At 38.6% G+C, this 17,119-nt stretch overlaps 2 protein-coding genes across 3 annotated transcripts in view; one reads left to right on the top strand and one right to left on the bottom strand.

Moving 5' to 3' along the window:
• Positions 1 to 6,934, top strand: part of igfbp2a (insulin-like growth factor binding protein 2a) — a 19,479-nt gene extending 12,545 nt beyond the window's left edge. Inside the window, exons 2-4 of one of the 2 annotated variants that reach the window (XM_007567582.2) lie at positions 3,153 to 3,310; positions 4,873 to 5,013; positions 6,344 to 6,934. In XM_007567582.2, coding sequence (XP_007567644.1) covers positions 3,153 to 3,310; positions 4,873 to 5,013; positions 6,344 to 6,496 — 452 coding nt within the window. In that variant the 3' untranslated portion in view covers positions 6,497 to 6,934. Of the gene's footprint in view, positions 1 to 3,152; positions 3,335 to 4,872; positions 5,014 to 6,343 lie in introns of both variants that reach the window. The other variant, XM_007567581.2, reaches the window with a different exon arrangement.
• A 1,127-nt stretch (positions 6,935 to 8,061) lies between these two features.
• Positions 8,062 to 16,319, bottom strand: igfbp5a (insulin-like growth factor binding protein 5a). Its single transcript, XM_007567580.2, has 4 exons — positions 15,478 to 16,319; positions 11,347 to 11,510; positions 11,026 to 11,136; positions 8,062 to 10,936 (listed from the first exon to the last, which is right to left on the bottom strand). Exons 1-4 carry the CDS (start codon positions 15,809 to 15,811, stop codon positions 10,799 to 10,801), a joined length of 747 nt encoding a protein of 248 aa, XP_007567642.1. The 5' UTR covers positions 15,812 to 16,319; the 3' UTR covers positions 8,062 to 10,798.
• Between the last annotated feature and the right edge of the window lie 800 nt (positions 16,320 to 17,119).

Raw genomic sequence — 17,119 nt, 5'->3', positions numbered from 1 at the left:
GCCTCTGGTAGAGGACCCGAGCTCAGAGGATGAAAGAGACCACCCATGGAGGGTGAGAGGGGAATTTTTTTTATTTATTTTTAAACATAAACATTGGTGGTCCTAGTCCAGAGGCACCTGTAGGGAAAATCCACATCAAGGTTTTATTGCTGCCTGAGCTGAAGAGTGAAGTTGTGACTTGAATTGGACCTGTTTGACAACATGAAGTCGGCTGAAAGATCTCAAAAAGCAAAACATCATGCCTTGATGTAAAGAAATTCAGTAACTCATGAGAATCAAAGCGGTTGACAACTATCTGGAAACCGCTATAAAGACATTTCTGCAGTTTTGGTTCTCCAGTGTTGATAATAGAGAGCCATTATCCGCATATGCAAAATACATGGAACAGTGGTGGACCTTCCCAAAGCTGGCCCACTAAAATCACTCCAACAACACATCCATAATCCATCCCGGAGATCACAAAAAAATCCAGAATGACATCCAGAGCACTGCAAACCTCACTTGCCTAAGTCAGTCAAGGTCAATGTTCATGACTCAAGAAAAAGACTTGGGGTGAAAAAATGGGAGAGTTCTGAAGCCAGTTCCTCTGCTTGCAAAAAGAAGGCATAGGACCTGGAAATCTAACTGATGGAGCAGTGAACTCTCAACTCTAACAGACAATTCTAAAGCAAAATGTTCTTCTAGCCATTTCTATGTTGTCATGGGCAGACACAAAGACTTAGAAACTGAATACCAACATTCACATTGTCTAGAGAAAAAAGTCTGCCATTTGCTAAGTTGACCAGAATCCGGACAATCAGACAGTGTCACCTCTGGCCTACGTGCCACCTGGGAATTCGACATGGATCAGATACAGAAAGGAAGTCTCTCCGGGCCTTTGTGTGAGGATTAAGTCAAGCAGTAGACTGGACAGTAGGCCTGCTGCTCTGTTGACTCTGCTGATCCTCAGCCCACTGCTGTGAAGCAGCTTGTTCTGCAGAGGCCTTATGCCCCCTGAAAGTGGGGTCCTGACCCTCTGTGTTTGTGTGCCGTTTGCATAGAATCACCCAGGATGGTTGCTAGTTGCTGTTCGGCACCAAGCGTTCATGTGAGCATGACTGGAAAGTGCACACTTGACTGAACGTCTCGGGTTTCCCCAGAAAAGACGGGTCGAAGGTTGTGCACTTTGTGACTCTGAGGATTACATAAGCCAGCAAAACAAAAGGCGCCCCAGCTTGAGCGTGCTTTGTGTTTATCTGCTCGAATCGTGGATCTAGGCACATGTGCAAGTCAAGACACACTTGGTTTCAATTGACCTTTGCCCCAGCTTTTCTTTGTTTTGCAAGACGTCTTCAAAGAATCTCGGAGAGCACGGTGAGCATCATGGAGAGAACTCAAGTCCAATACCTCCAGATCAATTTGATGGTGAAAGGCGCCAGCACCTTGTTATTGCTTAGTTTGGAATTTCCTTTTTCCCCATTCCCTATTAGATGGTTTGCAATCCTAACCCCAAACCGAACATCACATTTACCTCTTGCAGGGCTTGGAGATTGGCTCCCTTTCTGCTAAAGCACACACTTCATTTCATTCACTTTCCTCTAGTCTACATGTTAGAACTTGACCTACTTTGAACTATCCACTTCATGGCCAGGCGTTTGACCTTCTCTACTGTCCTGGCTTTCCTCCCGTCTTTCGTTTGTGTGCCCAGGAAAACCCTGCATAGGCAAAAATGCATGCTCTCCTGCAAAGATTCAGCAAAACCAAGTGGTGTTCTGGCACATTTATTTGCTTTTTGAAATATTATTCCTCGCAGCTAAAGTGAGCTGAAATGGGCTATGTGAAGAATTTGTGTCAACTGGGATTTTTTCTTTCTTGATGAAATCAGCTGGTTTACAGACACTCCTCTTCCACTCCTTTTTCTGTGAATGCCAAAGTCTGCTTTGTTAGAAACAACAAACTGGATCTGACCTGACGACCTTTCACTTAGTTTGCAACTTCTGCCTGAAAAGACCAAAAAAAAAAAAAAACACATCTGGAGAAGCTTGGAACAGACACAGTTCTACAGAATCACAGAGATTAGTGAAAGACTGGCTAACGGCAACAGTAGCATGCTACCACTAACATTCACAGCTAAATGCTATGAAAGAGGAGATGGCTTAATGAATTAAAATTGATTTATGATTACTTACTCTTCTTTGCATGCATAGGCATTTTTTCATTATAAGGGCTTATTTTTAGTTCTGTGTTTTAAACTGAAATGTTAACTTTTTTGAGCTCTAAAAGTAAGTACATCCTCATTAGCAGGTGCCATACCCATTCCACAGCACTCTGTGTTTTTAATATTAGAAAAGAGAACAGAATTCAGTTAGTTGAGCCGCTAATGCTAAAGTGATCATGCTAACACTAAGAAAGCTAGTGCTAACGAAGAATGCTATTGCACTGAATTTCTGAATATTCCAATGCCAACACTTATTTTCCCTCCAAATATACCTTAATATTCATCAATAAAGCACAGTGGAATTTGTCTTGTAATACTGCAGAAGTTGATATCTACTTATTTCTGCTCTTGGGGGTTCAGTCAATCAACCAATCAATTCAGTTTCTGGCACAGAAAATCCCACTTCTTCAGTTTACTGTCAACACTTTCTCATTTTTCTTTGTTACAGTTTCCATCTAAACTCGGGGTTTATATTCACAGCAGAAAAAAAACAAGATTGTGATCTGGTTTTCCCAGAGGAATTCTTGTTTTGGAAATATACAAGACATAAAACAAATACAATGTCTTGTTTTCTCTGAGCTGAGAAGCTGTTAAAACGCTGGAAGTGTAGGAGAGAGTGAGGCATAATTAAAATCAGTAGATAATTGTTACAAAGGCATTGGGGTGTCTGTAGCTTAGCAACAACTGAACGGATGCATTGCCAGCAACAGCTGAGGGTGGAATGTAAACTTCAGTAAATTTCAGTAAAAAAACTGCAGTAAACTTCTGAAATTGATGAAAGTTCAACCTTTCAGTAAAAAGGACATTTGTATCTGATTTAATGTCACACAGTGAGAAGAAATGGTTATGCATCTCTTATTACAGTGTATGCAAATGTTGAAAATTGTAGTAAAGATAAAAAAAACATAAATCTCAGATTCAAAATGTGCTCATGTTCTGATGTGTTGGATCAAAGGTGAGGCTTTGGAGCTGCAGCCTGATCTGGACGTGAGCGAGATCCCAACCGTCCGAAAGCCCAGTAAAGACGCCGCCTGGCTTGGACCCAAAGAGAGCGCCGTACGCCAGCACAGGCAGGAGATGAAGACAAAAATGAAGACCAACAAGGTGGAAGAGGTGAGACCTACTCGTCCGAAACAGGTGAGTGAGGAGGATGACTCTGGGATGAGCTGTGTTTACCTTTCTATCTGCAATATGCAAAAATTATTGTTTCCAAGTGTTTCTGCTCTTGAACATTTCCTTGTACTTAAGTGCTATTAATCATTTGATCAAAATTATTTAAGTAACTTAAAATGACAGATCATTTTGATATCATTTTTCATGTGTGTACATTTGCACCCAAAACTGTTGAAGCCTGACAGAAATTTAGGCTTACTGGCAAAATATAGGAAGAGTATTCACAAAAAGTTAACAAATTAGTATTTGTTTATGTATATTTTTTTCTTTCAATAACACTTCTTGTTTGTAGCTAATATTAGGATTTTGTCCCAATTTAACAATAAATCTCACCTTTAATACTCCAGTGTCAAAATTATTCAACCCCTTGAACAAAATTCTTCATAAGACCACACATTTGTAAACATGTGGTCTCAGTCACAGACGACTCATTGGTTCTTTATGGGTTGCATCAGGTGTGCTTGAGATAGAGATAACATTCAATGTTAGAAATATGGCTACGCCAAGAAAGCTGTTTCAAGATTTCAATAAAGACACAAAAAGATAGCATACACCCTCAATGTTTCCAAAGATACAGCTGGAAGTGTAGTTCACAAGTTTGAAGTTAAAGGAACAGGCTACGCCACCTGGTGTTTGAATGAAGAAGCTGTAGATGCAGCAACAAATCATTCATCTGGCTTTATAAGCAATCACATTTTATTCCTTTACAAACCAAATTAGGGCTGATGATGAACTGGAAAATATTACAAAACGGAAGATTGTGGAAACAAAAACTGTTTTTCACTGATCCATGTAAAAAGGATTTTTTTTAATATCCTTTAACTTTTAGAAATTATATTGCATACGTGCTAATTCGCCAACATTTCATACAAATGATTTCCTTTTAATTTAAATGCAGCTATTTACTGACTATAAACGCAGCATACCTGCGATGTAATCAACTCTTTAAATCTTCCATCCAGCTTTATTATATTTTTCAACCATCACAAATTCAGAGGGTAAATCTTGAGCAGAACAAGTCTTGGCAGGGGAGGTAAACCAGAGGTCTTTGGCAAGATTTTATACAATTTCTTTTCTGGCAAGAATTAAGATTAATTTGCGCAAACCAGGAAGCCATTTAGCAATATTGTGTGGATGTGTGTTTAATATGGGATTTTATAGTCAAAAGTGTTCAGATTGCTTGGCAGACCTGACCTGGTGTTTATGTGTCCTGGAATAAGCTTTGTTTTGAATGTGGATGGATTTATTTTAATGAGGTTTTATATTTTAATAATTTAAAAAAAAACAAAAAACGTTTTTTTTTTTTTTTCATTATTATTTAAAAGTAAACCACAACACACCACAAAGGTTAGGGCTGACAGAACATTTTGTTCTGAACATTTTATTCTGTAGGCAAACCTTTAATAACCCCCCGACGCCGAAAGCTGGTGGCACCAACAAACCCACACGCCTCTGTTTGGACTTGAAACTCTTGTTTTGTTCTGTTCTTGTTTATTCTAAAGACTCAGTGTCAGCAGGAGCTCGACCAGGTCCTGGAGAGGATATCCAAGATGCCTTTCAGAGATAACCGAGGTCCTCTGGAGGACCTCTATGCACTGCACATCCCCAACTGTGACAAGAGGGGGCAGTATAACCCAAAACAGGTGACTAAAGTTTTGGGTTATGCCTGTAAGAGGGCTAACAAGAAATAACCTATGTGGACGGGGCTCCCCATTAAAAAAACAGAAATAAAAAACAGAATAAATAAAATAATAAATCATTTTATAGTAAAAAGAAAACTGAAGGTCCACTCTTATGCTTCTTTAAACAAGCTAAGAGAAAAGAGAAGATAAACAAGAATACCCTCCATGGATGTATTTCTATTAGCATATGCGCAAATTAGCTGATGGCATGGACCATACCTCTGGACCAGATCATGCAGTGACGATACTGAACAACAATACAAAACACACAAGACATCATTATGTACTTAATCTACATTATCTGGACATTTGTGATGAACATTAGGGACACAACCTTTCTTCAAAGTATTTTGGTAAATCTTGCTGTGTTTCTTTGGTTGTTTCTAAAGGAATCCTTCCAAAACTGATTTGGGCAAACTACAACTTTCTTTGGCAGTATTGCAAGAATATCGTAAGCAATAACAAGATGAAGCAGCACTACTCTGTTCTATGTGACTGGGGGGGAAAAAAATCGATGAACAGCAAGATGTTTTCCTATTCCAGCAGCCATTATGTATCGGTAAATCCAGCAGAATAAACTTAATGAGGTGGGTGAAGCACCACTTGGGTTGCCAGGTGATGGGGTGGGCTTTGGGTTGCTAGGTAACAAAATTGTGATACAACAATTTACATGTTTTTGAAACGGGCTATTTGCAGGTTAACTTTTATTTTTTGCTCTTGGTCTCTTTCTAGAAAAAAAGTGAATTTTGTCTAACAGTGGACATTTAGTAACTCCTGATTATAATTGAAACGTGTCATTTCTTTATGATTTAAAAATAAAATATTAATTTTAGAGAGTATTTCATATTTCTTTTTCCTGCTGTGGGCTGTTCAGTAGTTTAAAATTACATGACTAAATGCATGTTCTGTATTTTTACTGAATTGGAATATGACTTAAAATAATTTATTTCAGTAATGTAATTTAAAAATTGCATAATTTAATTTCATAAATCTATATGTGTCATCTCTTGCATTAAATTGGTGACATAACGACTTTTCAGTATTTTAATTTACTTGGTAATGATTCCAGATCCCATTTCCAAATAATATTAGGATATTCAGAAACTTTTTAGATGTATATTGTATTTTTCCCCATTTATTTAACCCCTTAACTGTCACCTCAAAACATTAACATGTAAGTCAATGGGTTTATGAGGGCATGGTGTCAGCTTGGCTTTTAACAGATTCATTAAATGACTAATAATAATAGAGAAAGGCAAAAAACAACTGAATAAATAATTCTCTGTTTTAGTGCAAGATGTCGCTCCACGGTCAGCGGGGTGAGTGCTGGTGCGTGGACCCCCACACCGGCCAACGCATCCTGTCAGCTCCAGCTGTGAGGGGTGACCCCAACTGCAGCCAGTACCTGAGCGAGCTGGAGCTGCCCGACGCCACCCAGATTTAACGTGGCCAAGAGTTCAAAATAAACTAAACTGTAAAGTGCTTGGGAACAACCCGAGTAAGCTATAAGCTATATGTATGTATGTGTCTGTTTATTGGCAGTTACATCTCATATCTTAACTTCCTAAAAAGGTTTGGATGGTAGTCACCAACTTGTTGCTGCAGACTACAGTAAATCTGTCACATTCTTTTTGTGTTTTAGAGCCAGTGATTATGCTTTACTAACTGTAACAATGCTCAGAGTGCTTTGTTATCAGTGTTTTGTACTGTTTGAAAGAATGGGAAGCATTCAGTGTGTCAAATGTTTTTAGGTGTCTTTCTGTGCTCTCACTTGCAGACTAGGATTTTGAGTATGCCTCATTTGTATTGCACAGTAAGTAGTAAGGATCTGACATGATAAAGTGTTAATACAAAATAAAGTAGAAACCTGTCGAATCTGTAATTCTCTGCTGTTGAAGTTTGAAGAGTGAAAGAAAATACTTAGATTCTAGCTTGAAGTTGTTTGAAATTCTGCACTGCCCCCTATGGGTGATCTTGTAACACCCAGATAAAGTGACCACTTTTTTTTTTCTTTTGGCTTTTTCAGCAGAAACTGGATACTACCTGGATGGAAACTTACATTTTTGTTGTCGCAAAACACTAAACATCTGACGTAACATTTTGCTATCTAAATCCAGTTTCCCACAGAAGGAGCCAACAGACTTTTTTTAGTGAATACAAGAAGTTTATTAAATAGTGATTTAACTTTAAAAAGAAAAAAATGAGTACATCAATTATAGGTGTGTTAAATATTCCATCAGAAAATTCACATTAATTTTTAGTTTCTGTGGTATTCATAAAGTCACCGTTTTGCATTTAAATGAGCTTGAATCAACGGCAAAAGAGAAGAGTTTGATTAGGAAAAAATAGGCTGATGTGCCACTTTGTCAGTTATTTACACAGTTAAAACTATATTAGACATTGCAGTTTTAACAATAAAAGAAAGATCTTGAATAAAACTGGACCCACAGAACACAATCCTGTCCTTTGTCATTACATATTTAGCAGCACTTGACTGGAAGATCATAAAATTTGTCAGCAAATCACATCCACACCTTAAAGTGATTTCCTTTTCTTATTATTTACTTTTTTAAAATTTTGCTCAGGCCACCCTCATTCAACCACACAATGGCTCTGCATGCAAATCTAGATTCAAAGCAGTCTGGGGCAGAAGGCACTTCATTTACGTAAAAACTCGGCGACCTTGCTCTCTCTGGGATGAAGGACCCGGTGAACCCTGGGAGCGAGTCGCCTGCAGATTTGCATGTGTGGTGGCAGTGAGGACCCTCCACATGGAAAGACGGGGCCTTTGCATAAAATTTGTGTGCAAGCTCTAATGGGAAATGTACTCTGAGAGAGCAAGCTTTTTTGTTCCTGACGTTGAGTACACACAAACACACTCATGGGGCATGCAAACATTCTGTACATACATTTAGAAACAGTGAATGCAGCTCTGAGAACCTGAAATAGAAAGAATTCTAAGTTTAACAGTACAATGAGCTTTTATATGACTGAGGTTTTGTCCGTTTTGCTTATTTCCAAAAAAAAACAAAAAAAAAAAAACCTTTTCCCTGATTGTGGCACAGAACATCTAGTGACCGCCTAAGGAGCAGAAGGTCCCAGAGTGTGTTAGAAATTATCCATCAGCTAAAATTTAGGGGAAATTGGTATGAGTGAAGGTTTAGTAGTAGTCCAAATATTGTTTTAACCAGTTACATTTTACCAAGATTGCTAAAAAAATATTATAACCTGGGAATCAAACTAGTGACCTATTGTATAACAATCAAAGCCTTTTAACTCACTTTGCACGAATGCAGTCTTACAACATAATAGCTCCAGAAAAAAGTGTTTGCATCATATATAGTTGGACATTAATGTTCAAAATTGCAAATATAAAATCAATTCTGTCTCTCAATCCCTGAGGGAGACAGTTTTTAAAGTCAGTGATGTACTCAATCATGGTATTGATGTCCTGCCCATGAGGCGGGCACATAGCTTCCCAATCCGTAGCCTCAAAACTGCCCTACATGACTTTGTCAGCTTCCTGTCACCAGCAAGTATCATCTCCATTATGACTATTTGCTCTTCTTTATTTTCTGGTGAGATTTTATCTAGGAGATATTAGTGAAAGTTATGGTTCATGCAGTACAACTACCGTAGTTTTTCTTCTTTTCAAACTCAGTACTGGCCTTCCTGATCATGCGAGTGTGTTGATCTGTACAGCTCACTACTCCAGTCATAAAATTAATGGCTGTAATGGTGTCCTTGGGTTTACCACCAAGTCAAACTAAAAGTCTGAACTGACTAATATTAAGATCACAACATTACAAGTAAAATTAGCAAAATAAATGTATCCATACAATGGGCTAAGTCAAGCTACATTTTCCCTTGGTTTGTGCTTTCGGGCATTTTTGCAATGATTCACTGAATTTAGCTGTGATTTTCGTATGCTTCAGTTATGTATTTGGGAAATATTAATTAGGTTGTAGACTGCTTGTTATAAATAAAATTATATAGGTCTAAAAATAGGGCCATATAGAAACTTAACACTGAAGGCGTTGAATGACGACCGCCTGTAGCCTTAGTGATGAAATGGCTCAGTGGGATCTTCAAAAACTATATAGGATGATATTTTAATGTACCGAAGCATTGAATCATCTAAAAAATTATATAGATAATTTTTTGAAAGGCATATTTCATAAGTAGAGGTTCACACATTTTTACTTACAGGTATTAATGACCACAGTTTAATGCTGTTCTATTTTATTACCTGACCAAGATAGATTAAAAAAAAACCTTTATGTATTAAAATTTTACTTCCTGGCTAAAGACATTTTGAAATTATTGCCACCTGCCTGAAATCATGTTTTTAAGATTCAGTTACCCATAGAAATTATGCTACTTGTAAATTAGCATGCCCCAATAAGCCTTGTTTTCATACTAAACTAAGACCATAAGCTACTAGATATAGTCGGAGAATCTAAAAAGGACTGATATGAAAATAGTTGCAAACAGTCAAATAATTTTTTTTTCTCTTATAAAATCTAATTATTTACGTGTTAATTATGTGCTAAAACTGAATCCCAGTTTCTTTTCAGTTTTCATGCTAGTCTAACACCAAGACTTGCTAACCCTAGCCTGGTCAATTGGGAAAGAAGAATATGAAAAAAGTCAGCCAATCAACTAAACTGTTGTTAATGTATTTTAAGATCATGCAAATTATATCAGGCAATTTGTTAATTAGCAAGGCAAAGCCAGCAGTTTATTGACTGTCATCATGCCAGGCTAGGCAACCAGGTTGCTAGTTCTTGCATTGAAATTTTAAAAACCATATAAGAAAAGAGTTACAGCTAATTAAATATTACTTTTTGTTAAGTTCTGAAAGCCAGTTAAATTGAAATATAAAATTCTACAATATGTCATAGCTAATTAGCACAGTAATGGAAAAGAGTGACAGGTTACAGTTTAAAGCTAACGCCTTCTATTCTCTAGAGTTCATTTATGCCAATTAAAACAACATAAATGACCTTGTCAAACCAAAATGTGTGAATTCAATCTATATAACAGACAAAATAATGTTTATGCCTTGAAAGCACTAATTCTTTCATTCATGCATGCCTTGAATTAAATATATAAAAAACAGTTTAGCTAACAAATTATGGGTATGTTCCAGAAGCACTTTTCCTATAATGTTTAATATCAAGAAGAGTTTAAGTGAGATTATATTTGGTATGTTTTTAGGGAAACTAATCTCTAACCACAGCTTAAACCACTCCAGATAAATGGAAGTATACATGTTTTACATTTGAGTGTTTTTCTGCCCTTGTTTAAAACTGGATTTTGTGATCCCCAAATATCCATCATATTGCACCTGAAAAAGCTGCTAATCATAACAAAACTCATTCAATTTTAGTAGATGTCTCCTAGTTTCGGTGGCCACACTCCCTTCTCAACAATATCAGGAAAATCAACTGAAAAATATTGATAGTTAGCCACATTTATATATGTGTTTTGTCCTTTTTTCTTATTTTCAAAAAATATATATATAAACTGCAACAGACTTTATAAACGAAAGAAAAACTCGATATATTTCTCTTCGATATACGATATAAAGTTTGCCTCCTCTCTACAACAGACAATGCAGTCCATCACAATCAACAAAAAATAAAAGTGTTTGTGCCATATTCTCCTGATTGTCAGTCAAAGTGTGCTAGCTTGTTTGGCAGGTTTTAAGAAGAAGAAGTTGGGCTCCGGAGGTGGTTTGCTCTCATTCGTTGCTGTTGTTGACACTGTCAAGATCTTTGCACTGCAGTTCTCCACCGGCAGAGTTGCTACCTGGGATTTTTTTGCCGAAGCGGTCCACGCACCAGCAGATGCCCCGTTTCCGACCGCGAGACGGTTTACACTGCAAAAAAAAAAGGAGGTCCAGTCGGGTTGGTTGCACACTTTTATGTCACTGAATGAAAGTGAGAGCATTAAGAGATGCATCCAAACCTGCTTGCGCTTGAAAAATCCCTTTTTGTCACAGTTGGGTACGTACAAAGAAACGCTCAGGACCCGAGAAGCACCATGAATGAGATTATCAAGTTCTCTTTTGCAAGGCCCCTGCACACAAAGCACGTTTGGAGGTTAAAACCAAACATTACCTTTAAATTCTTCAAAATCTGACTTTTGCAACTCAATTTGAACGTGACCTTTCATTGAAATTGGCTGCAAAGACCAATGTGCACTACTAATTATGCTACCCTTGTTTGTTTTAACCCTGAGTTTAAGTTTGTAATGACAGATAATATTTTGCATCGTCCCACCACTTACAAATTCTGGCTCTGCCTTGTCCAGGCCAGACACCGGGAGCTCTCGGTTGTTGCTTGATCCAGGCCTGGCTAAATACTTCTTGCGGTCCTTGGCTAGCCTCATGGCGTGAATCTTCCGACTGCTGATGTGATCTCCATATAGGGGCACCTTGGTTTCTACTGGGTCTGTATCACATCACAGTGATATAGTGTTTGGAAAGAAAGACACACAAGAGACGGGCAGTCATTCATCAACCTTGAAGCTAAGTTTACAATGAAATCCATTGTCACTTTTAAAATATTTCACAGTCTGATGCCGAAACAGAAGTTGCTTAAAAATTCCTGCTGTTGTAGTTTCATGAACACAATAGGAAATATAATATTAGCCAAAAGCTTTGCTTCAGTCTTGCTGATGCTTCATTTACTCAGAATTACTGATATCAACAAAGAAACACATGTTTTCTGATAAATGGCAGGTATTTTTTGTCATGGGACTTCACAAAGATTAAAAGACCCATCACCAATTGTCCCCCAGAGGTGTAATATTAATCATTAGCCAGGGCTTCAAAGCATTCTTTAGGTCATAAAACGAGTGAAAATCAAGAATGCTGCTATCTGGAGCTAAACCTCTTAAGAAAGACTAAAATTTAAAAGCAAAACTTCATACTTGTGACCACGAGTCAGCAGTGTACCATCTTGAAACGTCACAACACAAGGTGATGATTTCACTGCAGCAGCTAAATGCTTATTTAGCACAGTTAGTGGCTACAAGCCAGCTTCAGATTGAATGTGTTGACATAAGAGAGGACAGAGGCTACATTTATGGCAAGTCAAGCTGCCAGTCTGGGGTATATGTAGACTAGGGCTTTTAAAACTTTTATAGCAAGTGACCTAAATTAGACATTTAGTCTCAGACTGGCACCCAGGCCTGTGCAAACATACTATTACCCCTGTCATGTGGCAAACCACCAGAAGCAACCACGACCCATTTTTGGGTCCCACACCCCCCCTAGAAACCTTTGCATACGTTGCCTCTTTCATCCCTCTTGCAAAATGTTGGGGTGTTGAACACAGACCTCAGCACTTGCCCCGTTCCCTTATTGTCCCCACCCTCTATTCAGGCGGCCGCAGCGACTTTTGCTGACCACAGACGGAGTGGATGTGGCTTTCTGTCCTGGAGACTTTTTAAAACTGACACATCATTTGATTTACAGCCCTGGACATCAGCATTAGCTATGAATGGTGACCTAAGCTCTAGTTGGCCTACTTCCACTGCTGTGTCACGTGCTCGCTTCCGTTTCATTATGGCAACCTCTGACGTTATTGCTAATCTACTAAGCCAACTGAGTGATGAAACAAGGCCACAGCCTCCTTGAATACGTGCCTCTTAAAACCAACCAAGCCCCCTCCACCAATGACAATGGCCGATGATGTTATTCATCCCGTTGCTGTGATGATTTCCATTTTTTCTTCACTTGGAAAATTGCTGAGGCAGATCATCAGCCAGTGTTAGTCCAATCAAGTCTTCACTTGCTAATCCTCACTCTGCTTTAATCTGACCTGTGCAGACTGATCTGTCATTCTTCCCTCTCTTTTTGCTGTAAAACCTTTTTTTTGGCCATTTTTGGCTCAGGTTTTTTATTTAACATCTGGAAAATAGAAAGGAACCCATCCAACTAAAAGATGCAACTAAATATTCATGTTTGAAGCGATAAATGACAGCTGGTGTATGATCTGAATTTTAAATATGCACTCTGGTACACATATATGCTCTCTGACTCAGTTTCTAATTCTCCTCAAGCGCCTTTAGTTTGAAGAAGTATTCCTCAGTATTCATTTGTGTCTGTTTCAGGTTTTTAGCAACAGTCTTGCACTGCAGGAGCTAAAGCTGGCTTACAAGCAGACAGACGGCGGATAAGTAAACCCACGCTCAGCCTGCGTTCTGCTGAATCACTGCACAGCCTGATATGAAGAGGGGCAGAGGGACGGAGAGGAGTGGAATCATCAGAGGAAGAGGCCTAACAAAAGAGCGGTGAGAAGAAGGGAAGAGGATTGTGTGGGAAAGGCAGCAAAGAGGAAAGAAAAGCTGGTAAAATGGTTCAAAGAAAAACAATAAAAAGTCAAACTGTTACTTTTGTTTAGGGATGGAATTAATTTTTAATCTGAAGTTTAGATGAAAACATTGTAGTTTCATCTAAACTTCTTCTCATATTTTATTTTACTCTATAAGCTCTTGTCACTGTACCCTAAATTATGTCACTCAGAAGTTTAATAAAGTCTATCAGACTATTTATGCTCCCACTGTGCACTATGAAAATAATTTTTGGAGGTTGTTTAATATTAATTTTATTTTTTTTTTTTAAATCCAATAAAGAATATTACATTTTAGATTTTATGTGACATGTTGGTAACTAATTCTTTGGAAACATCCTTATAATTGAAAATGCTGGTTTAGTCAAATGTTCAATATCTCCAGCAAAGAACATTAAGGCCAATATGTTTTTTCAGGTATATTGAGAATTGAAAACTGAAAAAAGTTGACAATTTAAGCTAGTTTAACATGGTTTTAATGCTAATGTTTAACTTGCAAGCAAGCTGTACTTATTTTAACAGCAAATCCCTGATAAATATTTAGAGTAGCAGAAAACTGAAGATGTTGGTTCAATCAACAATGAATCTCATGAAATATTATGTTAATTATCCATTGAATAACGGTAAAGCTGTTTTTGTTTATGCAGCTGGTTTTATGAATAAACTTACAATGGCTGCCTCAGAATTAATAGGCTGAACTTGCTACCAAGTTTGACTTTAGAACTTAGGATTGTTGCTAAACTGGTTCAAGCTTAATACAAACTTTTAAACTCTATTTTGACCTGACAAATAAAGTTAAGATGTGCAGTTTAAAGACTTATCCCGGAGCTAAAAAGGATAAGCCTGCTAGCAAGTTTGACAATACCGGTAGCATTAGCCCTGTCGCAAAACTAGGTAAAGCTCAATAGAAATTGTATATATGTACTTTATAAAAGTACATATATACTTTATATGTATATATGTACTTTAACATATATACATATAACAGCAGCAAAGATGTGCCATTTATTGGTGATGACCAATAAATATCTCAGGACTAAAGGGCTCAGTTTGTTAGAAATGTCAGTTTAACAACAGCTACATCTCTCAGCTAATTATGTCGTACATAACAGAAATTCTTGCTCCAAACCCAGCCTTTAGCATTTCTAAACCTTTAATAACTTGACATATTAACTAATAATGAAACCCATACAAAAGTTTTAGATGCAACTACTGTTTCTAAATTAATTTAAATTTAACAAACATTTCAGCGTTACAAAAATAAATTAGTTAATCTTGTTTGAAGTTAATAGGGATTAAATGTTGGATTTGCAAAATAATACCCTTGATTAAAACTGAGATGATTTTATTGGCTATAATTTAATACCCACTATTTTTTACATTTTATTTAATTTTTTTGTTTAGAGTGTAGAACCAGAAAGAATGTGCAGGAACCTGAACCATCAGCCAGAACAGAAAAGGTTGACATGGGAATGGAAAGAGAAAAATAATAAGACTGGGCGGGGACGGGGGAGGGGGATGAAGAGGGACTGTTGCCAGATAGGCGAAAGAGGAGAAGACGCTCTGATGGTGAGAGAACAAAAAAGTTGGGGTCAGATGTGAGGAAAGGCTCAGGTGGTGGATGAGGAAAAGCTAGATGAAAGAGGGGACAGAACTGAAAAGAAGGGAGCTGAGTAAAATATGACTTTACAGCATGAAAAGCTGCACTCATCACTCCCTTGCAGACACAATGACTCTGCCATTGAGAAAGAGCCGCCACCTGTAATCTGCTCCCTTGCTTTAAGGGAGCAAGGGCCACTGTCATGTAAACCTTCTGTTGTACTTGGAGCCCTATAAACTCGTTCAGACCAAGATGACGAGGTGATCTGCACTCTTTGCCAGATTGTTGAAAGAGTTCATGAGGTCACATGAATAAAGACTTCTAGGTAATATGACAGATGTCAGCCCTCCATCCCCAATTAGGATGTAATCGTGTTGTTAATTTAATTTTTCTGTAGTAATTCCTCTATTTATTTTTATTTTTATGTTATAATGCAAAGCGTGACATGGTGATGTCTCGTACCTTTGGGTGGATGCTGCAGCTTGTACAGCTTCTCGTTGGCGCACACCCCCCGACCATGCAGGAGCGCGTGCAGCGGCTTCTCCTCTCCGCTCTTCGGCAGGCAGCGGAGCCCACGCATGCAGGGCCCCGTGTACACACCGCACGCCTGGCCCTCTTCCAGGGCGCACGTCAGGCAGCAGCCGCAGCCGGGCTCTTTCACCAGCTGGCAGCCCACGGGCACCGGCGGGCACATGGACAGGGCCTTAGGGTCGCACGGCTCGCAGGGCACGTAGGATGCGTCGCCGCCGGTGATGCTCAGCAGAGGGACCGCCAGGAAGAGGACACCCAGCAGCATCGTGCGCTTCTCCTTTTATGAAGGGAAATACAAAAAACACAAAACTGCAGGTTGGTGGAGTGGAAGAATATCAGCTGCGAGTTGCAGGGAATCCTTTGTGAATCCAGAGGGAAAGGTGCATCCACAGGTGCATCTGATGCATAAAAAACACAGTCAGTATGAAAAATAAAAATCCTCCAAAACTATCCAGACAGCTTAGAGTGATGCTTAGCCAGCGCCGCTTCTCTCCCGAACTGAGGAGCCCACTGACTCCCTCTGCGGCTCTGCAGGTTGTTTCACCCGCACTGTGAGCAGAATGTATAATCTGCGGCTTTTCGCTTGCCTTTTTTCTTTTCTTTTTTTTAAAGAAACTGCCTCAGGCGAAACCTATAAAGATGGGCTTGTCAAACAACGTTTTGGAGAGGGGGGAGGCGCACTTGTCAACTCCGTGCGTTTGCGATGCTGATTTCTCAGCGGGGCGGGGCTGGCACGCCTCCAGATCTGAACTGATGTTCCTGAAGGCGACTTATCTGTGTTTCTGCACAGAGGCGTTGAGGTGCATGGCTGCATGTTTTACTAAAGCTACAGGAAAATAAACTAGGCATATTTTCATTTCGTTTATCTTCTCTTGGTGGAGAATTTGAGGTACACCTATAAAAAGAAAAATCTATTCTGTCTCATTTTAAATTTCTGGTGTTAGATGTGGTGTGCTGGATATTTTTTTTTAGCATATTCTGCATATAATAGATTGGAGATTGCTGCATAGAAATGCTACTGTCCTTTGGATGAGGTATTGACAACTTTATTTATTAAGCAACTTTCAGTGAAAGGCAACTCAACATGCTGATACACAGAAGTTAGCAACTCCATACATTAAGACAAAGCACACCAACACAGATTTAGATTAAAGAGATTTAAAAATAAAGTCCTCATGGACCCACTGGATAACATATTGGGGTGTCAGGGTGACAGTTAAAGGTTAACAGTAGGCGACAGCAAATTAAAACCTTTTTTAGCCTCTTAAAAGAGCTTCTGACTTCTATAGAAAGTTTATTCCAAATTTTTGGTGTGTAAAAACTGAAGTCTGCTTCAGCATTCTGCTGCTAGGACCTCTAGGAACCAGCAGTAACCAGAGAAGTGCTCTGATTGGAACATATGGACCAATCAGGTCTCTGGTGTATTAGCTGAAGGTGTTTAATCACATTTTGTGGACTTTCTGATAACAAACAGTTACAGAAGTCTAGTTTTGAAGTAACAAATACATGAGCTAGTTTTCCAGCATCTTTCCTGGACAGAATTTTTCTAACTTTGGGAATATTCTGGAGAGAG

The sequence above is a fragment of the Poecilia formosa genome, unplaced genomic scaffold, assembly GCF_000485575.1.
Source record: "Poecilia formosa unplaced genomic scaffold, Poecilia_formosa-5.1.2 Scaffold210, whole genome shotgun sequence".
Lineage (NCBI taxonomy): Eukaryota > Metazoa > Chordata > Actinopteri > Cyprinodontiformes > Poeciliidae > Poecilia > Poecilia formosa.
This window is presented reverse-complemented; position numbering and strand designations above follow the sequence as displayed.

Excerpts from the sequence above, each read along its gene's own strand:
- igfbp5a (XM_007567580.2), bottom strand. The coding sequence starts at position 15,811 with ATGCTGCTGGGTGTCCTCTTCCTGGCGGTCCCTCTGCTGAGCATCACC. Across the intron at positions 11,511-15,477 it reads GCTGCAGCATCCACCCAAAG|ACCCAGTAGAAACCAAGGTG; the intron begins GTACGAGACATC and ends GATGTGATACAG. Across the intron at positions 11,137-11,346 it reads ACAAGGCAGAGCCAGAATTT|GGGCCTTGCAAAAGAGAACT; the intron begins GTAAGTGGTGGG and ends CTTTGTGTGCAG.